The 26,069-nt window shown below is 40.2% G+C and overlaps 1 protein-coding gene across 1 annotated transcript; it reads left to right on the forward strand.

The window, feature by feature from the left end:
* Positions 1–842: 842 nt before the first annotated feature.
* CHMP6 (charged multivesicular body protein 6) lies at positions 843–14,772 on the forward strand. Its single transcript, XM_087955979.1, has 8 exons — positions 843–990; positions 3,494–3,603; positions 5,050–5,137; positions 6,567–6,653; positions 6,745–6,810; positions 7,111–7,191; positions 9,697–9,751; positions 13,011–14,772. Exons 1-8 carry the CDS (start codon positions 928–930, stop codon positions 13,061–13,063), a joined length of 603 nt encoding a protein of 200 aa, XP_087812105.1. The 5' UTR covers positions 843–927; the 3' UTR covers positions 13,064–14,772.
* The last annotated feature ends 11,297 nt before the right edge of the window (positions 14,773–26,069 follow it).

The following is a 26,069-nucleotide window of genomic DNA, read 5'->3' on the forward strand; positions in this document are numbered from 1 at the left end:
AGAGTTCTCCACTCTTCTACTCGTTGTAGAATACCTTATGCCACCAGACTTGAAATTCTAGAACTAGAAAACCTTGAATTACGCCGTCTTCGGTCTGACTTAAGCATGGTATATAAAATCATACATTGCAATGTCCTACCTGTCAATGAATACTTCAGCTTCAACCATAACAACACAAGAGCACACAATAGATACAAACTCAAAGTTAACCGCACCAAACTTGATTGCAGGAAATACGACTTCAGCAATAGAGTGGTCAATGTCTGGAATACTCTACCCGACTCTGTAGTCTCTTCCCCAAACCCCAAAAACTTTAATCTTAGACTGTCTACTATTGACCTCACCCCTTTCCTAAGAGGTCTGTAGGGGGCGTGCATAAGCGCACCAACGTGCCTACCGTCCCTGTCCTATTGTTTCTCTTATTCTTTTATTTTTCTTATATGTACCCATTTCATGTATTCACAACTATGTATACACTTATACTTATTATCTTGTAAACAATTGGCAAATCAAATAAATAAATAAAAATAAATAAATAACAGTCACCTTCCCTCCCACTCCCCGAAATACCGAACTGAAGAAGCTACTCCCTTATATAGTATGCGTTACGGTAAAAGTGTAGGGGATACGTCACTTCCTCCCCGGAAGGCAGGAGAGAAGATACTTAGAGAATCGAAAGTTGAATCCTATCTCAGTGTGCCAGTAAAACCATAACTTGTCCCGGAAGTGTGCTATCAAAAAAAAAAAAAAGTGGGGGGGGAAGTCTTCCTCTGCATTTTCTTAAGTCCGCGACGCGAGTCCGCCGTCGATTTCGCTCCGAGTCTAGCGGGTCTCGTTCTACCAGAATAGAGCCTCGGTGGCCTCCGTACTGAAGTAAGGCACGGGTGGGGCCGATGTAGGCCAGGCCGCGCGGGCGGGGCCGGGGCGATGGGGAATCTGTTCGGTCGCAAGCGGCAGACCCGCGTTACCGAGCAAGATAAGGCCGTGCTGGTGAGAGCGGGGACGGGGGAGGAAGCGGGAGGAAAGGTGGTGGGAATGGCAGGCTGCGGCCGTGCGCCAGAGGTTCAGTTTCAGCTTCTCTCTCTCTCTGGCATCAGACCCAGCAGGGCTGCCTTTCCTGCGGAGTAACTCTTTGCTGCTCTGCTCGCCCCTTTCCTGCCTTCGCCCAGCCACTTTCCTCCGGAGGAACGAATGCAAAAAAAGATCTCGTCCCCCGGGTACCGGGGTTTCTGGCACGTGCGGGAAGGGGGCAAAAGAGGTGCACCTGCACAAGTGTGTAACTCAGGAAGGCGGGAAAGGAAGCGACTTTTGTTCTCTTTTACGGGCGGAGGCTTCCTCCACCGACTTCCTTGCAGTCCTTTCCCACTTTTTCTCCCCCCCCTTCTGTTTAAATAAAAAGTGTGTCACTGTGTGTATGTATATATGTATATGTGTATACACACACACACACATACACACACACATACATGCATGCATATATGCAAAATATATATACAAAATATACACAAAATACTGGCCTGCCAACTTTCTTTTCCTTTGAGGGGTCCTCCGTGCTCTCTGAAGCTTGGTGGTTGCCTTGCAGACGTTTCATTACCCAAACTAAGGTAACATCATCAGTACTAGTATCACGATCGTCATCTGATGATGTTGAACCTAGTTTGGGTAATGAAAAGTCTGCAAAGCAACCACCAAGCTTCAGAGAGCACTGAGGACCCCTCATTTTAACCAGAGGTTACAAATATTTTCCTTTTTTGGCGTGTCAGTGCAATGAGGCAGAGCGCTTCAACCAATAGCTTGTTAGGTAAAATAATAAAATAATTGTGTGTGTGTGTGTATAAATTAGCATGGAATAACAAGCTGTATGTGATTGCATAATAAAATAATTGTGTGTGTATAAATTAGCATGGAATAGCAAGTTGTATGTGATCACATAACCTACCTTTGGCCCTAGACATTTTGTGGGAACACAGCCATAAGCCAACTGGTAGATGGGTGGAAGCTCCCTGGATATTATATGTTGGCTTGAGTTGGGAATCTTGGCTTGAAGTCTTCTTTAAGCCCAAGTCTTTTGACCCAAATCCTACATCGCAAAGCTATGATAGCTTTTTAGATGATCTTAAAAATATCCGGAAGTTGCTGGGTCCTTTTGAAGTTGGAATTAATGTCATACTTAGGGTGTGCTGTAGAATTTTTCTGAATGTCTTGAATGTTAAAAAGCATAGCCTACTACTATTTCAATAATGTGAAATAAGTTGGAAAGCAGCTTAACTACCAGGAAGTAAAGAATATTTTGAGAAAAGGACATAATATGTAGAATGAAGAAATTCTGCGGGTTGTAGAAATGCATAAAGTAAAATGCAGATCATTGGACAGGAAATAAGGGGTCTTTCCTCAAATGTTTGTTAAGGGAAATCTCAAACAACTGTTCTTTGTTTGGCCTATTTTGTTCCAATTTCTTAATCTGGAATCTTTTCATATAGTTACTTAATGTCCACTAAACGTATGTAGGAAATTGAATTTGTATCATCTCAAGCCAGTGCGTTCATATAAGCTTTGTATTGTTTCTTACAGTGAGACTCTTGCTGTCAAGTACAAAGTTTTCAGCAAGAATATTTTCTAATCCTACCTGAAAGAACCAGGGATTGGACTTGGAACATTTTTACAGTCAAAGTACATGCTACGCTATGAATCACAGTTCTTCATTTAACAAGAAAATCTGAGTGCCTTATCACTTTTGCATTATCATGGACATTTCATGACACTTCAGAGTTCGTTATTACTTTATGAGGAGCCTTTTTATATACGTCAATAGCTTTCAGTGCAGATTTACTTACTACGTTGAATCTGTCAAAAGAAAAATAGTGAGCCAGTTTCACTTTTGGTTCTTCCGTATTTCCATATGACTAAAATTGTCATTTATTTGTATTTATTACATTAGAATTTAAGTAGATCACCATTGTTGGGTGTAATTTAACTGAAGATATTAAAATTGTATACAGAATGGAAAGAAATGTTGGAATATAATTCCATATTTTTTTAAATAAAAAATATTATTAGCCAGAAGAGAGAACCTCTTACCCTTTGAATTCCAGTCAGTGGTCATATATGAGAGGAACTGTAGTCTAACAATATCTGGAAGATCAAATTTTTTGTTAGTGAATTCATAGCAACATAAACAATTGTTCTGAATGATACTTAAACTTACTGTTTCTAATATGGCACCCTTGTGACTTTAAATTAAGAAATGTGTGAATGCCAGGGGATGGCAATAACTCTCACCATTATTTTTTAGTATTTTTAATATATGATTTATAACAATGACCCAGTAGCAATGGCTTGACTTTAATTTTGCATAACTTAACTTTCAACTCCAGTTTAACTTTCCAGTATTTTCCAGCACAGTAGATTAGAGATCAAGTTTGCTAGGTTGACAGATATATCTTCTTAAGGTAGAAAAGATTTCTTCTAATGGACTGTTTGTTTTCTTCTCCAGCAACTAAAACAGCAACGAGACAAATTAAAGCAATATCAGAAAAAGATTTTTCTACAGCTGGAGCGAGAGAGGATTGTTGCTCGTCAACTACTAAAAGATGGCAAGAAAGAGTAAGTCACTTCTGATAGAGTTTGAGCTTATTTATTTATATGTATTTGTACCCCACCTTTATTATTTTTTAACAAAAATTTAAGGTGGCAAACATATCTAAACATACCTTCCTCTTCCTGTTTTCCCAACAATAACAACCCTGTAAGGTGAGTTGGGAGGAAGAGTGATTAGCCCAAAGGCACCCAGCCAGCTTTCATGGCTAAGGCAGGACTTGAACTCTTGGCCTCCCACTTCTAGCCTTAGACCAGGGTGTCAAACTGGAGGCGGGAGGGCCAGATGCATCACGCACAAGCCACGCCCACCCCAGCTCCGTGAATGGGGAAAAGTCAATAACAGCACAAGTTTGACACCAATGACTTAAACCAAACTGGTTCTATATATATAATATGTAGTGTCAGATTTCAATACGACCTTAGCCAAATGATTCCCACTGGTGTTTCACCTTGAAACATGCCCTTCTATGCTTTCTAGTTGTCTGCTGTGTATAGTGGAGACTGCCGTTTGGAAATATTCTGGTGTGTCCCAACAATCCTTTTGGTTGCAGCATTTTCAGTAGATGCCCCTAAGTTCCAGAATTCTCTTGTCAGGCAGTCCATCTCATTTCCTTACCAACAAACTTCCAAAAGTTAATGAAAAACTTTATTTTTAAGAGCGATTGTATTGAATAATAGTTTTTATGTTTGTAACCATTTGGCTATTTGGGGATTGAATGTTTTTTTTTGGGGGCGATGATTGTAGGTATTGTGTTTTCTCCTATTTTCTAAGGTTTTATATTTCTATTTTTTATTTGTTTACAGTAACTATAAATAATTTAAATATTTTGTTAAAAAATACCTGGAAATAGTTTGACAGCCAGTGCAATTCAATCACTGTAGTGTGTTGACATAATGGCCACACACTTTTAAAACACTTTAAAGCAGTGATCCCCAACCTTTTTTATGCCGCGGCCCGGTACCGGCATCAGCTGGGCGCCGCCGCGCATCAGCTGGGCGCGCCATCTTTTGATGAGTGCTTCCGTGAGCTCCGGAAAGCTGGCGCGCCGCCATCTTTTTGATGAAAAAGTGCTTCCGGTGAGCTTTCTACCCGAAAAGCTCACCGGAAGCACTTTTTCATCAAAAAGATGGCGGCGCCAGCAACCAGCGGCCCGGTAGGACTTGTTCCGCGGACCGGTACCTGCTTTAAAGGGTTAAAAAGATTTCTAGGGAATAAATATGTCAGTTTTGTTGGCTATAATGGTGAAAAATAAGGTTTGCTTGTCAAGAGGCAATATGCCAGATTAGTTCTGCAACAGACCTGTATATTTTTCCAGGATATTTAGTTAACTTGTCAAATTATCAAACCCTGAAATAAATTATTTTTTTCTATTGAGCTGGGACAAAAATGGCTTTGTATAATATTTTTTTCTAGACTTGCTTTTTCATCCACTCCCTTTTTTCTCCCTCTAGGAAAGCCAAGCTTCTGCTAAAGAAGAAGCGTTATGAAGAGCAATTGTTAGACAAAACTGAAAACCAAATTAGCAATTTAGAGCGCATGGTATGTGGGATTGAGTTTCTGATTGCATCTGCTCATTTGATTTTCAGGATTTCTGAAGTGTGGCTTACATGTAAATTTCTGTGTTTAGTTTAATGCACTTTTAATATAAGAGGATTTCTTTAACTCAGGATTCACATTGACTTTTATGATGGAATGCTGTGATTTAAGCTTCATTTAGGAGTACTGTATATACTCACAGATAAGCTGACCCTCAACATTTAGTCCAAATACCATGAAAAATATGTCACCCTCAGATAAGCCAACCCTTGGATTTTTTAACCAAGATACTGCTAAATATTTGACTGCTATTTGTGGATGTGATAGTGTTTTAAAAATCTGAGCTGTGGTTCACAGGTAAGCCAAACACAATTTTGGGGTGTATTTTGATACCTAAAATTCTCAGCTTATCCGCAAGTATATATGATACCCCTGCACTTAGCACAAGTATATATTGCTTGTCTTGAGAATAGAATGATAGCTTTGAACAGCATTATTTGCTTTAACGGTCACATGATGTTGACGGAACTGTCCCTCATTCCATCTTTTTTTGTTGCTCATCCAATCCTCTTATCCAACTTGTCGCAACTGTAATGTCCCTGCATTTTAAGGCGGGTTGATAGCGTATACGTTCATGTGTTTGCGTGCCTTTTTGCAAGAAAAGGGGAGAGGGGTAGAGCAGAGGTGGTATTCAGCAGGTTCTGACCAGTTCTGGAGAATCAGTAGCAGAAATTTTGAGTAGTTTGGAGAACTGGCAAATACCACCTCTGACTGGAGATTTTACAGTATCCTTCCCCTGCCACGCCCATCAAGCCACGCCCACAGAACCAGTAGTAAAAAAATTTGAATCCCACCACAGGTAGAGGCATCAGAAATTAATTTGAAGAACTTGTAGTCCTAGTAATTCATTAGACACAGATTCATACAGAGAAGTTACATAACTTAGATTTCTCCTGCTTTTATTACTGACATAGCAAGATTCTCATTTACTAAGGAAATGCTACTTATTTTGCTTGGTGCTTTACTGTCTATGGATACCATGTAGACCATATCTGGGCTTTTTACAACCCCCAGCCTACATCTGGTCCTTTTGCTGTCACTGACTAGCCCACATGAATTGCTTTTATTTTGAAGACAACTGCTGTTTTTGTTTTTTTGTTTCAATTTAAGTACATGTGCCCTTCCATAGATATACACCTTCATAGCCCTATTGGTTTGACCTTGCACAATAATCCCAGTTCCTGGTATGGCTCCTTGGGAAAATGTAATTGCCCAGTCTTGCTGTAGACTATCCAAGTGTACAAACTGTCAGCCAGTGAAACAGGCTGCCACTGGCTGCCTTCTGTCCGCTAGAACTCATCTTCCGGTTGCTTTCCTTAACACATAAAGATAGAACACGGCATTCTGTGATCCTTGTTCTTCTCTCTTACAGGTCCACGATATTGAATTCACACAGATTGAGATGAAAGTGATTGAGGGTCTCAAAATTGGCAATGAATGTTTAAATAGAATGCACCAAGTGAGTATGATCAGAGCTGCCCGCCCTCTCTTAAAATTGCATCCCATTGCCAGTCGTCTTGTTGATGCAAAATTGTGGGGTTCTCTTACAGGTTATGTCAATAGAAGAGGTGGAAAGAATCATGGATGAAACCCAGGAGGCTGTAGAGTACCAGAGGGTATGTATGGGTTGCACGGTCCCTTCTACAGGGCTTGGTGCAAGGCGTTGTGTTTTTATGACTTGCATTTCACCCCTTCACTCCCTTGGATTTTTAACATACTTGTTTACATGTAGTATAAAGTACCTTGCCATATTATCTGGAAGCGTGTATTACATTAGTCCTGAGTATCCGAAGCTGAAACTCAAGATAGGTACAATTGTTCATATGTTTTTGATGCCAGTGAAGGGGAACTGAAATGTTTGAGATCTGTTACTTCCTGGTGTTCACTGAGCCATCTGCCTTTTTTTTTTTTTGCAGCAAATAGATGAGATATTGTCTGGAAGTTTCACTACAGAGGATGAAGATGCTATTTTAGCTGAATTAGATGCCATCACTCAGGTAAGCACCAATTCCCAAGTCAGGGACTTTAGTTCAGGAGTTGTATTTTGAAGGGGTATCTTTTATGAGGAAGCAGCATTTTTATCCAAAATATTCAGATTACAAGTCGTCCTTGATTTAGGACCACAATTGAGCCCAAAATTCCTGTTGCTAAACGAGAGTTAAGTGAATTTTGCCCCATGTTTCTTGCCACAGTTGTTAAGTGAATCATTGCAGTTGTTAAGTTAGTAGCATGTTAGCTGTTAAGTGAATCTGGCTTCCCCATTGACTTTGCTTGTCAGAAGGTCGCAAAAGGGGATCGCCTGACCCTAGGACATGGCAACACTCATCACTATGAGCTAGTTGCCATGCATCCAAATGTTGATCACAGATCCATAGGGATGCTGCAACAGTCATAAGTGTGAAAATTGGTCGTAAGTCACTTTTTTCAGTGCTCCTTGTAGCTTAGAACAGTCACCAATGAACTGTTTGAGGACTGCCTGTATATCATTTGCATTAACCTTCTGAATCTTCAAAGATTCATCTTGATCCCTCAAGATTCATTTTAAATAGAAGGATAGAATATTTTCCATTTATTCTTGGATTTTCCAAAATTTGGTCCTTTACTCTGGGATAATTAAGCTTTGTTTCCTCAATAAGTAAGCATTCATTCATATGAGTGCCAGTATGCTGCATTTTGCATTCATGTTAGAAATAGATGGGAAACATCTATTGTTAACAAAAATAATTAATACTTCATTATGATCTTGTGCAGAGAGGAGGGCAATAAATATCTCGCTCCAGTAATTAAAATTCAAGGTAGAAAATTCTAGTTGTTAGGATAATAATGATGGAATTATATGTTAAGATGAACTGGAAAGATATTTGGAAAGGAATATGGAAGATATTGGGGATTGTAATTACCTTCATGAATTCAAAAGCAATTCAAAAATCAGAACTAGAAAAAAGTGTGATCCCTCTTAAGATTAGGAGCTTTTTCAATTCTGATTCTTCTTTACATGTTTTAACTGACCAAAGAAGAAGTTTGCCATACTGACAGCAAAATAGTGTAGTCCTTAAAGCTGATGACATATTTCTATCAGTCTTTATTACAATGAATAATGAACTTTAACCCAGAACCCTTAAGTATTTTTATAGGTTGCTGATAGAACTTAGCTCAAGAAAATTCAAATAAATAATCTGGCCGCATTAGGTTTTTTATTATTATTATTATTATTATTATTATTATTATTATTATTATTATTATTATTATTATTCTTTTATTCATGCAACTCAAACATGTATTCAAATTATTATTCATTTATTGTAATATTATTATTTAAACTTAATAATAATTCTGCCTTCCTGACACCAAATGGGCAGTTGAGCTGCCGCTCCTCCCCCCACCATGGCTGGGCCTGGACGGCTATCAGGTGCAGTCCCTGTGGTTATGGGATTACTGGTCTTCGGATTGGTGGTGGCTTAGCTACCGTGAACCAACCTGGGCACCTACCATCACCAATTATGAGAAGAAATCAACAAAATTGCACACTGGATTGGTCGTCGCCCGGGTCAATAAGGGCCACGTCAGATGCTATGGCTTCTGGACATCTGTCGAAAAATGGGCTACAGGGCCCAGTTGTTACTGCTGGAGAATCAGGGCATGCAACTGCAAAGCGATTGGAACAAAAGCACAAAACCTGGACAATTGAAGAAAATTGAGAAATCATCAAATGTTGCTACCAGGCAGAACCAACAGCCAGGGGATTTCAAAATAGAATTATGCAAATAAGTGATTTGCAGAAAATACAAATCAGAATTTACTTTATATCTTATCTTCTTGCTGTGAGCAAGAAAGAAGGAAATAAATCGTGCCTCAGTAATCTTCTGGTTATTCCTTCTTACAAGTTTGGAAACCCCTGTAGTTCTACTGTAGTGTCTACCAGCAGTTTCAAGGATAAAGGAAGGGTTTGTATCTCAGAGACCATACATTGTTGCTTGATAAAAAATGATGACTCTGTATCCGATTGGAATTATTATGAACCCATAGCTATCAATTTGAGCAATCCACAATATTTCCTAAGAAATGCTTATGCTTGTCCCACGCTATGCAGTACCATAGACATGGTGTTGTAATCAACAACCAGCCAGCTGTGGGAGATGTAGAAAAAACACTGAATAGCTTTGAACCAGGAATTCCAAGAACTATAAATTTAGATGTGAAAAAAGACCATTTCAAACCATTTCTCTAACGTTGGCAAGAAAACTACATGTCCATCCCCATGCAGTCCTTGTGAATTGAGCTTTATTCGTTGAAGAGTCAATAGCTTCACTTAACCAAATTATTCAGAATTACCCGTCAAGGTGTTGGAGGCATAGTATAAATAATACAGGCTCAAAACTCTAGAATTGGCAGACAGAAAGTAACATAGTTATTTCCTGTGCATTTAAAAGTTCTACAGTTAATATAAAGCTGTTTCCTGTCTTTAGAATATTTATTTCACAAGAACCATTTTTTTCTTCCAGGAGCAGATTGATCTTCCAGAGGTTCCCTCAGAGCCTCTCCCAGAAAAGATTTCAGGTAGTTTTATCTATTTAGAGTTTATCCTCTCCTTTTGATACTGCCATTGTGCACAAAGCCAAAGGCGGCTCTTGGTCTTTGGCTGTGACTAATATATACTTAATTCAAGACAAATGAAATCTACAGAACATTCACAAACATTTATAATAGTTTGTATCAAAGTTTACTCTGTGTTCAGGCCCCAGCCAGTTATTATAATCTATGCAGAGCTTTACAGTTTGTAGTTTTAGTGTTTATATCGCTTGGTGGCAATTATTTGTAAATTACCTTGAAAGTAGGTGTGGTGTATCAGCCCAGTATTGACAAAGGGGAAGGCTGGAAAATGAGTGAATTTTCCATTTGTATTAAATTTAATTTGGTTCTGGGCCTTCCATACTTTGGCATCTCAGCATCTGAACTACTATTTTGCACTAGCTGCAGCTCTTTTACCTATTTTATTGTTACATTCCATATTTTCTCTGGAAACTCAAAGGAGCAGGATGGAGATCTATTGATCTTATCTTGCTAGCAACCCTTCTAATATGAGGATGTTACCATAGTCCATAGTCACCCTGTGAATTCATGATTCAATAGAGGTTTGAACTTGGGCATGTCTCAGCCCTTCACTTTAATCACTATACCATGTTGGTATATACCATATAGATCTCGTAAGAGGTTATTTTTTCACTGCATTGTACTCAAGTGCTTCTCCCATTTCAAGCATAGAACATAACCTTTTAAAAGTAATTCTTTATCTAGAAACTGTTTTCCTATCTCTTACCTAATTTTGAATTACTATGAGAGACTAAATTAGATTACTAATTTGTTTCTTAAAACCAGATGTTTTAAGAAACAAATTAGTAATTAATTTAGTCGCTCCTGTTTTTGTTCAATTTGCTTGTCTTTTTTCTGAAAGCAAACACTGAAATGTAAAATAAGTGGTGCTGTGTAGTGAATTGGTTGAGAATGGAAGTAGAAAGCGAGAGTTGGGCAAAAAGGATGAGAACGAAAAAGTAGGGTCTTTATGCTGTCTCAGTTTTTGCTTGCAATGCAAATGTAGTATTAGTCTGTGACTCATTAAAGCAGCCACATCTGATTTCAGGATCATGTAGCAACGGGCAAAGACTTCTCTGCAATAGTTGCCATTGTATGATCCTGGAAAACAACACAGCTGCTTAAATGAGTCATAAGCAGGTCCCATTTTTGCACTCCTGCATATCCTGAAGCACCTCTTGCAAACTGAATCTATAGCACAAGATGTCAACTGCCAAGTGCACACTCCCAAAGCAGTTTTCTGTTTTGTTTTGTTTTGAGCAAGTTAATTGTAATTTTGATCATGCCTTGGTGCTCTCAAAAATAGATTGAAAGTGCATCTATTTTGAATTGGTTTTGCTTGGACCAGATGATAGTCTGCCTAAAATGCAATGGATTAAAACTGAATCTGGACAAGTCAGAAGGCTTGGTAGTTGGTGAGTTCTCAGACGATTGGGAGGGACTCTTCCTATTCTACATTAATATCTTTTTTTTTCTCCTGAAGGAGTAAATCTACAATTTGTTGGAGAGATTCTTGGACCTTGTGCCATCCTTGAATACACAGATCAATTAAGTAGTCTAGACTAAGGCAGGGCTACCAAACTCACGTCATGTGGGCCAGATGTGTCACTCACCGGCCACTCCCACCCCCTGGTTTAGCGAAGGGGGGAAAGTTGCGATATGTCACACGATGACAACATGATGTCATGAGTTTGACACCTCTGATCTAGAGCATCTTTTTTAACCTGTATATGATTTGCTATTTCACACCTTTTCTGGAGAGATCATATTGTTTTGCTTTGCTTACCTATAAAATGGACTATTACAACATACTCAGTGTAAAAGGTGTTCCTTAAGGAGAACTGGAAATGGCCTCTGAGCCAAATGGCAGTGGCTTTACTTATCTCACAGATGTATCTTATGCATGTGATGCAATTTGGCTAAGCTGCCCACCAACAAATTTTTGAATCGGATTCAAGGTGCTTGATACTACATTTCTGAAAGACTTTTGAGTCCCACCATCCTGAAGGAAAGATTTCCTGTGCATGTTGTAATCTCGGAGTTACATTCTTCAGATAAAGGGCCTTTGTATGTGCAACTCTGGGAAGAGACTTATTTGGGAATCGGCAATGCTGGAAATGGCTCCAGCGCTATGAAGCTCCCTTTTCCTGATAGTTTTGCTGCTTCCTTCTGGCATTTTTTGGGGAGGATAGGGAAATTGGGGGGAATTAGAATCTATTTTTGCTCTTTCACTTTTCCCCAGAGAGTGCATTTTGATCTGTAGTCTTTAATGTCGTTTTCAAATTGTTTTATTATTGGCGGGGGAAGAGGGGAAGTTACGATTGTTTTTTTAAGGATTTTACAAAATGTCACAATATTTTGTATATTTTGTCTTTAGTACTTATAGGCTGGCTCTGCTGAGAGCATGCAGTATATAAATATGAGAAATAACAACTATGTAAGAGACATCCAACTATAGAATATCATATGTAAATAGATAGCTCTTCTAGCAAGCAGAAAGATCTGGCTTTTATTTACGGAGTTTATTATTTAAACCTTTTCTTGGTTTATCTAATGGTTCCCTTAAGTGGGCTAAACCTGGGAGGATCAGTCAGAATCAGAAAAAAGCTTTCAGCGATACTGGACAGAAGAATAGGCTTTTCAAAACAACCACAATGTTGCTCTGCTTGTGCTACAGCATCTCTTGCCACTTGCATTCTGCATTCACAGTATGATTAATAGTAGCACAGTTGATTGGCATGTTCTTCTATGAACGTCTATGCCTTCTCACAGTAGCTCTCTTTTAAAAGCCATTAGGTGGCCAATGGGAGAATATAATTTGTCTGCTAAGGCCAGAATTGAAGAGTGCACTCATAATTAAGCATAGCTTTTCCAGAAAGACTGGGGCAGGGAGTGGGGAGGCTGTATTTGAGCAAGCATTGTGCCTTTGTTAGTTGACCTTGGGAAAAAAATCTGGCATTAATGCAGCTCCCGAAGAATGTAACGGCACAAACACACATACCTTGATCATTCTGGAAGAACAGAGTGGAATTCACCATTCACTTTGGAGGGAGTGTTTGTAGGAGCAGAAGGCAAAAAGAACTTATGTCTGAGATCCTGAAAAGTTGCTCCGGGTGTATGTCAGTGGCAGGATTGCATAAACCGCTGCTTAGAATTTACTGTCTCTAGAACCATTCAAAACCAATAACTCCTTCCTCTTTGTGTGTGTGTTTTTCCTTCTCCACAGAAAAATCGCCCATCAGAATCAAACCAAAGCCAGAATTGATTGCTGCATCTTAACTCCACTACCTGCGGGGTATCTCTGCATTGAATCTCGGAATCCCAGCACGCCTGGGGTATAGGAGGCCTCCTTGCTGGCTTTACCCAGCCATACTGGAGCAGGTTTTCTGCACAGAATGGAAGCTGTAACTGGTTAATGTTCCCATATCAAGGTTATTTTGTAGCGTGCACACTCCTCCTTTTTGTAACTTAAACGGGATTAAACGGTGACTCTTAAACCTTCCAAGCCAAATGCTTTCTGCGACCAGATTTCAGCTACAGACCTGCCTCAGATGCCAGCAGAGCCTCCCTGTCTTTCGCTCTCGCTCTCTCAGTTCCTGATAACACGTTGGAGCATGTTGTCACTGCTCGGCTATCCAGAGGAAAGAACTTCTGTGGAACTTCTTGGCCTTCCTCTTGACTCATTTCTCACTGGCTTTTCTGAAAGGCTGTTTTCTTTTGGCAAGGATGGAATCTCTGAACCTTGTTAAATCTGTGGGTTTTGTGTGCCAAGATGGGAGCATCTCTTCTATTAGTAGTTCCAGCTTCTTGTGTTAGGCTGCTAGTGGAGATTCGAGAAGTTGATTCCGTGTTCAGTGTGCTCTTGAGGTTAATGCACTCCTAGGCCTGGGCACTGGGGAATAATGCAAGGCTGATGGGCTCATTCATTAGAAGAAATAAGTTTTGTTTCCTGCTGTGGGAGAAGTCTAAATGGCTTGCTAAGGGTTTATGCTTCGTGTGCTTCCCAGGCCGCCTGCTTTTTCCTTTGCCTCCAGAGTCCCACAGCATGAAGAGGCTGAACATAAGTTTGGCTTCTGATAGCTTCTCAAAAACAAATGAGTACAGTCATAGCAGAGGGCTTTGTTATGGCTCGGGCCCTCTTCAGCTTCGTAGATCTGGGCAGTGGGCATACTTTTTGTTTTTAATGACAGAGCCACTTCTCATCTTCATTTGTGGGTTACTAGGTGGGCTTAAGAGCAGAGTGAAACAATGCCACCCACATGATGCTCCTCATAGAAAACCTGAATGTCCCTTCACTAGTTAACACTTGAAGGCTGGGCTGTGAGATAAATAGACTTCCCTTGAGAGGATGGTTCATATATCAATAATACCCCATCATGTTGTATTGATTTTGAAAGTATTCAATTTACTTTGGGCTGGTAGTTAAACAATGAAGGGGACTTGAAAGTTGCCTGTTCCCAGATTGGACAAGATAACGGCTGCATTTGCATTGTTCACCAGAGGGCAGTCTTACTCTAAGCTCTTCATAACTATGACTGAAGAAACATTGAGTTGTGTGTCTTCACCTCTGAATTGCTCCAGAAGGGTTACATTTATTTTTTATTTCTTCAAGCAAATGGCAAGGGAGCACCTGAAGGAATGCAAGGTCCTGCTCTGGTGGTGTCCTGGGTATCACACAGATGGGGTTTCTTAAAAGGGCTTTATTAGACAACCCCACACACATACCCACACCCCCGGTTTACAATACAGCTCAGTGCCTGGGGAAATAGATGGAATAATGCTTCTGCTTTTTCCTTGCCAGTAAGAACAGGAACGAGAAGAACTAATGAAAACCAAATCTGCAAAGCCCATGAAGAGAAAACACTACTGTGTGCCACGTGGCCTTAGAGAACAGGCTTGGACTTAGCTAAATCGCTTTGTGATTTCCTGATCCATACTCTTCTTGATGACTCAGGTGGAATTAAAAGTGTTGTTTAGCCTCCAGGAAAGTTCTGTCTTCTCCATTTGCTGTACATGGCCATAATTTGGCTGAATTCCTTTTGGGAGCTCCTTAAAACAGGGAAGGTAGAAGCTGAGTAGGTAGTGACAAGTTTGTAATACTTTCATTCCTCTAATGTCTTGTGTACCTTGGTTAGGAGCCAAACTCAATACTGTGTTTCTGGGTACCTGAAACATTGGGGATACCATGACATCCTAGTGTTTTTCTTCCAGCAGGAGAGAGTGCTAAAAGGTGAAGAGAAATTTGAAGTATTTACGCAGAAGGAATGAATGACTTGACAGTCTACATTCTAAGAATGTATGTCAGGGATAGAGATGTTAACATACCCCAGAGCTTTGTTGTTCTGAGATATGTCAGTAGGGTAGCTAATTTTAATAGCTTTCTTCAGAGATCAAACCTGAAATGCAAATGAGGGCCAGAAAAGGAAGTGCTCTCACTGTGCCAGTCTAACAGATCTGCTTCAAATCGGAAGGTAGGCCGTGATGTGTTTTCATGATGCTTAAGTGTGAATTCAGGTGCTGGGGTTTATTGTGGCTTATGCAGCCATCTAGTGTTAGCAAAATTACATCTCAGATTGAAATACGAATTCAACCTGTGTCTTTCAGGGGGGGGGGGGCAGGGTGTGTCCCTGAGGAGCTTGTATGCATTGTACTTTAGTTTCCTGGATTCAGACATGCTCCTATCCCAAGGAGTTGTGTTCCAATTCAATTTCCCTCAGCAAAGAAACTTAAAGCAGTTTCCTGCTTGAAGGAGTTCAAACTGTAGCAGAGGTTGTGCAATTAACATAGCCCCCGCCCCCCCCCCAACTTGGTCCTTATCTTGAAGGTGTCTTGTCCTTGTCATCACGGACTTTGCTGCCTTTTAAACACCAGCTCAAAGCTTACACAAGGCTTTCTTTGGTGGAGCTATTCCTATTCTCCTGGGGCTGTGTGTGTGTATTTGGGGGGGTTAGTGCTTGTGGAACTGCTGTAGTTGTCTAGCCCTGATGTAGTTTCTATGCCAACTCAATGCAATCCTGGGAGTAGGAACAGAGGAATGGATTTAACAGTGATCATTTAGCAAAACCAAAAGGTTTCCTACCCCAACTCTATAAAGTTATAATGTATTCTAATTCTCTGTATTCTTATGGCCTGAAGATGATTTAGGTTTTATCACAAATGCTTGTTCCAAATGCAAATTTCTTTTCCCGAAGAAGCTCCAGCCTTCAACTAAAGGTAGCCGTGAACTACAGTATGTAACTTCATAACTAATACAAAATCTGTACTACATTTTTACTTGATCATTTCAGTGGCATACCGCAATCTGCAAACGCAGCCTTCCTGCCGTGACGTACAAACCACGGGCAGAGGGCGTACTGCTAGCCTCCCCTTCCCTATCTGTCCCCATTGATAGGTTCTTTCTCAGAGAGCTTGAAAAAGTTTTCTGGCTGAACGTTTGCCTCGTTCTGTATCTTAGACCTTCCTGTCTATATTTCTTAGTCTCACTGCCCTCATCGCCCTGGACTTAAATTCTTCAGTGCCATGAAGTAATTGGTAGGAGAATGTAAATGTCAGATGTTGGCTGTGTTTCCCAGTTAATCAGACAACCGCTGAAGAAAATATTGATAGGTTAATTTTATTACCCATTGTCAAAGCTGATTACAGTCAAATATTAACAAATCCTTAACTCTTAAAATCCTATCCAGTGTGATAGAAACTAGAGGAAAAATTACAGAAGTTGGCAAACCTATCTCAACCAGGGCACGTCCCTCCTACTAATAGAACCGTGTTTTTCTGAAACAATATTGTCAAATCCCTTGGTTGCTCATGACCTTAATGGATAGGAATGTTCCCTCAAGTAGACAAGCTGATTGATGATTATGAAAGAGGAAGTAAAACGCATCTCAAAGATTATTTATTTTACTAGGACTTGTATGCTGCTCCAATCCAGAAGTGGCCATCGGGATCAAGGGTATATCTTGAAGGTTGAAAATGATAATCAAAAGCACATTGCAGGAAATGTGATCTGTTTTTAAAGAGGGATGTGAGGTATTGAAGAGAGGGGTTAAAGCTTGTTTATATATCGGCAGTTCCTCCCAAGGATGTTTCCATGTAATGTCTCACAGTTTCATGGTGCTGTATTAAGCCTTGTTTGCTGGCTCTGCTACAGCTAACCTGGCCTGCTTCCACATAAGCCACTGCTGTATTGTTCTGGAATCTAAATGTGAATGGTAACTGGAAAGATGACATTTTGGTTGATCTCAAGAGCTTTACTAAGATGTTAAACATAGTGGGGTCTTTCATGACTACAGGAGACCGGAGGAGCGATCCCTCATACCTAACAGTTTTCTCGGTAATAGGAATGGAATTGATTTTTTTAAAAACTTGGTTATGTTTTCATGCTTTTGATATGCAGGTAATACAGAGCTTTTTTCGTTTAACGTCAGTACATAGTTATGACAGTCTCGGAAAAGTGAATTAGGATCTATCCTCAAAGTTTACAACTGTCATAACACCCCCTTGCTCATGTGATCGCAAGGTGGGCCTTTGGCTACTTGTATTTACAATGGTTGTACAGATATACAACAGTTCACTTACACAACAGTTCACTCAGGTTACAACGGCACAGAAAAAGCGACTTACGACCATTTTTCACACTTCAGACCATTGCAGCATCCCCATGGTCACGTGATTAAAATCCAGCCACTTGGCAACAGACTCCTATTTATGACCATTGTAGTGTCCTGAGGTCATGTGATCACCTTCTGTGGCCTATTGACATGAAAGTCAAGGGGAAGCTACTTCATGGCTGCACACTTAGGGGTTGTAGAACAGCCCAGGCATCGTTTGTTTTTAATTATCCTGCTGTTGAAGTATCCAAGCCTGGTTTCCTTACTTAAAGACCATCGTGAACACCCATACCGTATAAGTGATTACATCACTTGCAATTATGCAAATGTTATAAACTCTTTCTATCTTCCTAAGGCATCCCTGGAGAGTAATACAGGAAAGTGTGGTTCTGTATTTACTGGTTTTATAAACCAAGTCAACCAGGTGGGGAGTCTGAGGATCTGATGTTCATCTTCTGACAAAAAAAATTTTTTTTACATTATCCTCCTACCTGTCCTCTCGTTCTCCCTCCCACCCCCCACTGACCAGCAATTTGAATTCCAATATTGAATTGGAATTGAAACCCAATAGGAGATCTTCCTACACAATTCCTTTCAAATTATCCCTAATGCAAAGCTTGGATAAGGAGCTTATATCTTGTGTGAGAAGGCTCTGCGGACTGGCTCAGTGCAGCCATTCATTTGCATTTTAGTAATAGTAAAAACAAAAATCCGAGCAAGAAATTTCCTTCCTTCAAAGTGGAAAGGTAATTTAACATGCATATTTAGTATGGTTTCATAATACGGTTGCACATTATGCTTAGCCATGTTGTAGCCATAATATGTAGAGGGTATGTTTACACGAACTATAAAGCATTTGAAAGAACTGTACATGTCTCTCTTCTGCTTCCAAACCCTTAACCTGTGGCCTGCATGGATGATACAAGGTGGGGGTAAAGTAGGTAAAACTTCTCTGAGCTGCTAAAACACAGATGGCCACTCGATGGTAGCATATCCCTTTGCAAACTTTTGTTTCCATCTACTGGTTTTCTGTATTTTTGACCTAAACAAGAACACCAAGGAGCAGGAGGAAACTGAAGTTTCTTGTATCCTGTGCATAATGGTTCCAACCACCAGTTTGGTCACCAGAAAGGGAAAAAAACCCTGAAACATAAAAAAAAAACATCTAACTGCATTGGCATCAGGCTTAGTACCTTTGTATTCATTCATGATAAGCAGTTTGCATTTTTGGTAATATTTCAAAACCTTAAGTGTCATAACTAGATATTAGCAACCATGACAAGTAAGATTCTGCTTAGACATACCATATTGCTCAGTTTACATGTTACATGCTAACAATGGCTAGCTGCCATAGGAGGGCCACTATCTTGAAATGCAGTTTAGAAATACCTTAAATAAATTGGGGGGGAAATGAATGCAATTGTTAACGATGCAGCTTTATGATCTTGGAAATCATATAAACCATGGTTTTTGGCAATAGAAATAGAGGAAGAAGAGTATATACTAGTTAAATAAGAACTTTAAAGCCTCCAAAACTCGCTTCAAGGGAAGGCAGCAGTTCAGCAGAAACTTATAACACAGTTTTGTTTCCAAAATACAGATTTCAAATTTCCCAGCCATTACAGCAGGTTGGGCATTTTAAAACTTGTACCAGACCAGAGAAAGCTGTATAAGGGACATTCTCCATGTACCAATTTCCATAGGGTAGTAGTGCATCTGTTATTCTGCTCGTAGGTGTGAGAAAAAGCTGTGTAGAAATTCTCACGTTGCCCACTGGCTTCCTTCCCCCAATCTCCTTATTTTCTGTGATCCAGAAAGTACAAAATAGGTCCAGTTGATTTTGTTCAAAAGATAAAGCAAAGCCTCATGTTGAGAAACCTACACCATGCCCTATGGACACCTCAGGAACATGTTGCACTGATATCACCCAAGCACTATTTCAGTAGCAAGTGTTGGCATCACCATGGATACCAGCAGAAGAGTGTGAAATTTCCCACCACCTGCGATGACCATGCTTTCCTTATAGCTAGAGCCAAACTGTACTGCAGTTGTCTACTTTGTATTGCATATTCCAAGCTGTGCTTTTTTTTTAATGTACACAAATGTCAGAAGAGGATTTAAATTTAAGGCAAACCAAAGATAATGATGGCTACATTTCAGGGAATGCTTTCTCCCATAACAAATGCCTTTAAGTCATTAGCAGAGGTCCATGAAGGAGATGGCAATGAAAAGATCTACAAGGTTGACATCCTGGCTTTGGAATAGCTTTCCTAAAGACCACTGGTTCTTTTTAACTGACTTTGTTGAAGTAACACAGGTAGTCCTCGACTTACAATCACAATTGAGCCCAAAATTTATGTTAAGTGAGACATTTGTTAAGGGAGTTTTGCCCCATTTTACAATCTTTTTTGCCACATTAGTTCAGTGAATTACTGCAGATGATAAAATAGTAATCTGATTGTTAAGTGAACTTGGTTTTCCCATTGACTTTGCTTGTCAAAAAGGTTACAAAAGGTGATCACATGACCTTGGGACATAGCAACAATCATAAGTATGAACCAGTTGCCAAGCATCTGAATTTTGATCCCATGATCATGGGGATGTTACCAAGGTCATAACTATGAAAAATGGTCATAAGTCACTTTTTTCAGTGCCATTGTAACTTTGAATGGTCATTAAATGAACTGTTGCAAGTAGAAGACTACCTGTCCCCTCCTCTTACTAATGTATTGTGTTAGTGCTTTTAACATTTAATTTAAAAAAGATTTGTAAAGTATCTACAATCATATTAGTAAAAGGGAGCTTCAGTAAAATTCACCAAACTGGCTGTGGAGAATTTCTCAGTGGAGAATTTAGTAAAGGTATACTTGTCTAGTAAAATAAATCATATAAATAAGAGTATTGTGTATAATTTGATGATAAAACATAACTATTACAGTTATTGGAATTCACAGTGACCTTCATGTAGTGGGATAAATTTGAGTTGTAGCCATGGTGATGCCATTCGGCACAGCCTGAGGTGATGTTTCGGTGATACTAGTGTTTCTTGTTCCTTGAGTCAGCACAGGGAGTTCCTCAATGCAATGAATGAAAATTTTTGGCCTTCGCTGATCTCAGTTATGGAGCTTTTGTTGTAATCTGGCCTGCTTACCGTTCTTGTACAAACTGGATGAGACTGACATAAGTTGAGCTTTTCTAAAGTTATTACTGCTTAGACAAAAGAGCAGTCTTTATGCAGGCCAGTGGTATAAGTGAATGTTAGGGCTGCTCATGATTTAAAAATGAAGTTCTTTGACTTTTCCATGCCACTTCTGCTCTTTTTCAAATCCTGCACAGGCCTAGTCAGTATACTGGAGATTTCTGTGGGTTTTGTTTGTCCACCTTAACTGTGTGTATATGTGATGAACATTCTATTAGGATTTGGCTGTTACAGATTTACTTGGCTTTGGGGAGTAAGAAGGAATGTAGTGTTACTATTTAAAAATAATATTTTTAAAACATATGTTTATATTTAATATTTTAAGTGATATCATTTAAAAAACAAGTGTCAAAGAGTTGTGCCCTCAGAATCTGACGCTTTCATCAAAAGTGCATTAGGCCAGTGATGCAAGCTCCTCCCTTTTTGTGTGTGTGCCTTAACACAATGCACTTATTAAAGTGGGGGGGGGGGGGAGACTTGCATTATGCCAATAGGATGCTGGTTTTGTCCCTTTTTCCTTTCTTGACACCCTCCCTCCCTCTGCTGATATTGCTAAGGTACCCACCTTGGTGCACCCCGCCATATCATTGTGAATGTTGGAAATAAAATTCAGGCAGATGATGATTTAACAAAATAATGTTTCTAAACCTATGCTACTCTAGTTTTGTCAATGATATTACAGGCTGGCTGAAAATTAGTATCTTCTCCAATTTCAACTGCTCCAATAGTTGGAAACTTAGATACAAGAATTAAAAAGAGCTATGGTAGATTTTCAACCAACACTATTTATCCATTTTATTTCATTTTTTATTATTGTTCTCCCAGATATTGCTAAACTCCAATTCCAACATCTTTAGACAGGATGTCCAGTGAAGAAGGAACCTGGTATAGCTTTATAGAGCTCTAAAGATCCCTGATTCTGCACTTGGGGTTTATTTATTTATTTATTACAAAATATATTTTATGTTTCCAAGAGTTTTTTTTATTGCCTTGAGGAAAAAATTAAATAGAAGAGCAATTGATTGATGAAAATACAGTAGAGTAAAAAGCAGAGCAAAGCAAAGTTCCAATTTATGAAAGTGAATATGGGCTAGAAGATTACTTAAATTCCATTTCATTTTAATCCAAACTCACAAGTACAATAGTTTGTGCTTCAGGTTAAGCCTGACTATTCTATTTAGTTTCCAAATTCTTGATAAGTCACATATGGATGATCATTGATGAACAAGCATTATATTTTTTTCTTCTACTCTTTCATGCAAGACTATGTCAGCATCCATGTCTACCCCATGTCAGCTTATGTTTTTAGTTACTTAAACTTTCTCTACTCGCCTTATTTGTTCAGACATTGTAGCAATGATAGAGAGGAAATCTTTGAGAAAGTGAACGAAAAAGTTCTTTATGCATATCAGTTCCAGAGCATATCAATATTGGCTTGTTCCCTTGTGTTATCCTCTATACTGACCTAAATGTGTCCAAGGACCCATTCAATGAACCCAACAATTATGGGATCTTTTTCCCTAATAGTTAAAAAATAGATGATGGGAAAGTGGGTTAGTATCTTACTTGCATAACTATTCAGACACCTAGGAAGACTTGGGCTGCATGAAGACTGCTGCCATTTTAGTCCACGTTTCAGCAGTCAATTGGTATGTCTCTGAGATACTCACAAGGATAAAAGGAGAACTTTGTCCTCTAAGCAAGGTTCCTCAGAGGAATATTGTCTCAAACACTGTAATAATATAATCAGTATCATAATAATTTGATATTATCTTCCATTATTTTTTCTAATATTTTCATAAAGCCATCCAAACTGACGTCTGTTGTTCCATCTTGTTCTTTGGCAACTTTATTCATTTGTTGCTATAAAAAATAGCGTGTTTATTGTTTTCATTGTTACTGTTTCTGCAAGGTGGGAAATGAATAATGGAGGCAATTCTGGATGCTTCTAGAGATCTCCTCAATTGCATAGCCTAGCCAAGAGCTTCTTAAGTTCCATTGTTCTTTGGGGTTCAAATTTTCCTGAGTAACAGTTATTGTTATTAGAACTACAGGAAAGTCTTCTTGCTGCGGGGATTGGAAGCGGAGTCTTAAGAGTTTTAAGAACAACTTTTGCCCTCACAAATTGAACAGTCTTAGAAAGTTAGTAATCTTGGGAAGAAAAGCCAGCATCAGATATTTGATACCAGCTACATTTATTATGATAAAATATCACCAAACATCACTGAAGTTCTTCTTTAAGCACATGTACACTCAAGAATCCATAGGTATATACGCATGCACACACTGGGAACTGATAATGTGGTGATTCACTAGATGGCAGCAACCAACTCCTGGAGCTTTTCACTATGGGTCACTGAGTCTTTATGTGGTAGGAGGAGGAAGGCTGGTGTTTCTGTGTACTTTCAGTTGGCATAGAAGCTACACCAGATCTTGATGACAGCTGTGACAAGGCAGCTTTGTCTCCACTCTGCTTATCCATCCAGACAATCCAAATAGATCAAATGGAATTAGTGTAGATAGCAAACATGAATTGCATCATTGCTGGTCTGCAGGTTAAGCTCACAATAGTTCTGTACCATTATATCATTGGGCAAAACACTTTTTAATAGCTTTCTTATGAGACATTTTAAAAAGTGAATTGGTCTGCGAACTGGATATGAGACAGAGGACTCATCTATATACAGTTGTTTTTCTCATCTGTTGTAGAATTGAACTGGAACTCATTGAGCCACCTGTATTGTCCTGCTGACTTGGTCATGTGACTTAGCTCTGAACTTCATGGATGGGTTTCAGAGATTATATTGATACCGTAGTAAAAATCAATAGAAATCTTACATCAAGGGCCCATTGCACATTGCCATGTTGCATTTCTATCCATACACAGTTTTAGCATGGTGAATGAACATAGCAATAGCAATAGGATGTATATACCGCTTTATAGTGCTTCACAGCCCTCCCTAAGCGGTTTACAGAGTCAGCCTATTGCCCCCAACAACCTGGGTCCTCATTTTATGACCTCAGAAGGATGGAAAGCTGAGTCAACCTTGAGCCTGGTGGGATTCAATCTGCCAAATTGCAGGCAGCTGGCTGTCAGCAGAAGTTTGCAGTACTGCACTCTAACTACTGCGCCACCGAGGCCTTTATGTATATGTACAGCTTGTGAAGTATAGTAGACGCAAGTAAGGTCTTGCATTTGCGATTTTGAACTGGAAATGGAGATGGTACAGCATAACAGGCAAGTGGCTTAGCCAGGCCATTCATAAACTGTCCTCATGTTGGCATAGTAATTCACTGCCAGTTCAGGCTTATTCTATCTTAATAAATGATCAGCAAACATGTCAGCCAATGTACAACTGCCATCAGTTCAGACCAGGTGTCAAATGCCAAAGATCGTCCATGATTGATATCAGCAGACCCTTCATTGTTGACTTTGTTTTCACAGTTGAAAAGAATATCAGACTGAGTGAGAGGAGTGGCTCTCTCTATTTTTACCTATTCTTATAGATCACGGGTAGGCAAAATATGTCCTTCATAAATCATATCTCATGCAAGAGAGATCATCCCATTTCCTGTCAGGCTGCTAAATGAGAAAAGGGGAAAAGGGAATAAGACAGAAAGTGGGGGAAAGGAATGATAGAATGGGTAACCCCCTCTTGCTTTTTGGCAAAGGAAATACAGTGCTCAACGGGGAGGGGGATGTCCCCCCAAATCCCACTATTACTTATCATGGGCTTTTAATAAAATAACACTGAAGATCAAGCAGTGCTGACAAGAGTCAGAATACAGAATAAAAAAATTGGAAGAGGTCATCTAGCCCAATGGCCCCCAACCTTTTTTATGCCACGGCTTGGTACCGGCATCACAAAATGATCCGTGGCCCAGTACCGGCATCACAAAATGATCCTCGGCCCGGTACCGGCATCAGCACGCATGGCAAGGTGAGCCTGAGCGACCGGCCAGCCAGCCATCCCCCGCTTCTCCCCACCACCTTCAACTCCTCCTTTGTACCTTTGCCGATGGGCTTCGGGACGGTCGCTCGGCTCGCCTTGCCTTGGATGCTGAAAGAATCCTCGCGCCTTAGTTTTGTTCGAAGCCGCCCCCCCCCTTCGATGAAACTAAGGCGCGAGGATTCCTTCAGGACCCAAATGCCGCTTTCCAACCGGAAAAGCTCACCGGAAGCACTTTCTCATCAAAATAAGATGGCAGCGCCCAGCAAACCGGCGGCCCGGTAGTAAATGTTCCACGGACCGGTACCGGTGCGCGGCCCGGTGGTTGGGGACCCCTGATCTAGCCCAACCTGCTGTTCGAGCAGGAGACCCTATATCATTCCAGACAAATCTCTTCTTACAAGCCTCAGATAATGGAGCATCCATGATTTCTGGAGGAAGCTCTTCCACTGGTTAATTGATCCTAGGGATTTGCAGCCCCTATTCTTCCCTTTCCTATCACTGGCTTCTGAAACAGCCATTAACTTCTCCAAGGAGGCTGCTGGAGGCATTTTTCTTATCTGGAACTAGGTTATAACAATGTGCCTAAAAATGCAACGCCTTCCCGCTCTCCCACGGTGGTCTTTCCCAATTTGCTTACTTTTTTTTTCATGGAACTACCAGAAGAGACTGGAATATTACCAGTTGAACGGGATTTATGCTACCTAGCATTATTCCCCACTATTGAGGTTAGGGAAGAAATTTCCTCTGTATTTGTCAGTTCCATGTTATAAGCATTTGTTAATATGACCACAGTGTATTTGATTTCTGTTACCCATCAGTTCTAGGTTTAGACGACTTGTTAATAAAGCCTTGCTCTGCTTGATGTCCTCAAAATGTATTCATCTGTAAGCCCCATCATCTCTGGTCATCATAACTCAATTGGCTGGAGTTATGGGGACTATAGTCTGTCATATAAGAGCCCTGATGGCATAGGTGCAATATTGCAAGCAAACTCTGCCCATAGCCTGGTGTGTGATCTTAATAGAGTTCCATCCTTCTGAGTAAAATGAGGGCTCAAGATTGTTGGGGGCAATATGATGACATTGTAAACTGCTCAGAGAGTGCTGTAAAGCAGGGATCCCCAACCTTTTCGACGCCGCGGCCCGGTTCCGGCGTCAGCTGGGCGCCCGCCCGGTTCGGCGTCAGCTGGGCGCCGCCATCTTTTTTGACGAAAAATCACTTCCGGTGACATCACGAAGTGATTTTAAAAAATGGCGGCGCCAGCTTCTGGTGAGCTTTTCGGGTAGAAATGGCTTTCTACCCGGAAAAGCTCACCGAGCGCTGGCGCCGCCATCTTTTTGACGAAAAATTGCTTTTTTACCAAAAAGATGGCGGCGCCCAGCAACCAGCGCCCGGTAAGGCTTGTTCCGCGGCCCGGTACGGTCCGCGGACCGGCGGTTGGGGACCCCTGCTGTAAAGCACTATGGGGCAGTATATAAGACTAAATCCTATTGCTATTGCTATCATATCTGAAATTTTAACTGGGA

This window comes from Notechis scutatus, chromosome 2 (assembly GCF_049901735.1).
Source record: "Notechis scutatus isolate UNSWTSFEM ecotype Mainland chromosome 2, rNotScu1.2, whole genome shotgun sequence".
Lineage (NCBI taxonomy): Eukaryota > Metazoa > Chordata > Lepidosauria > Squamata > Elapidae > Notechis > Notechis scutatus.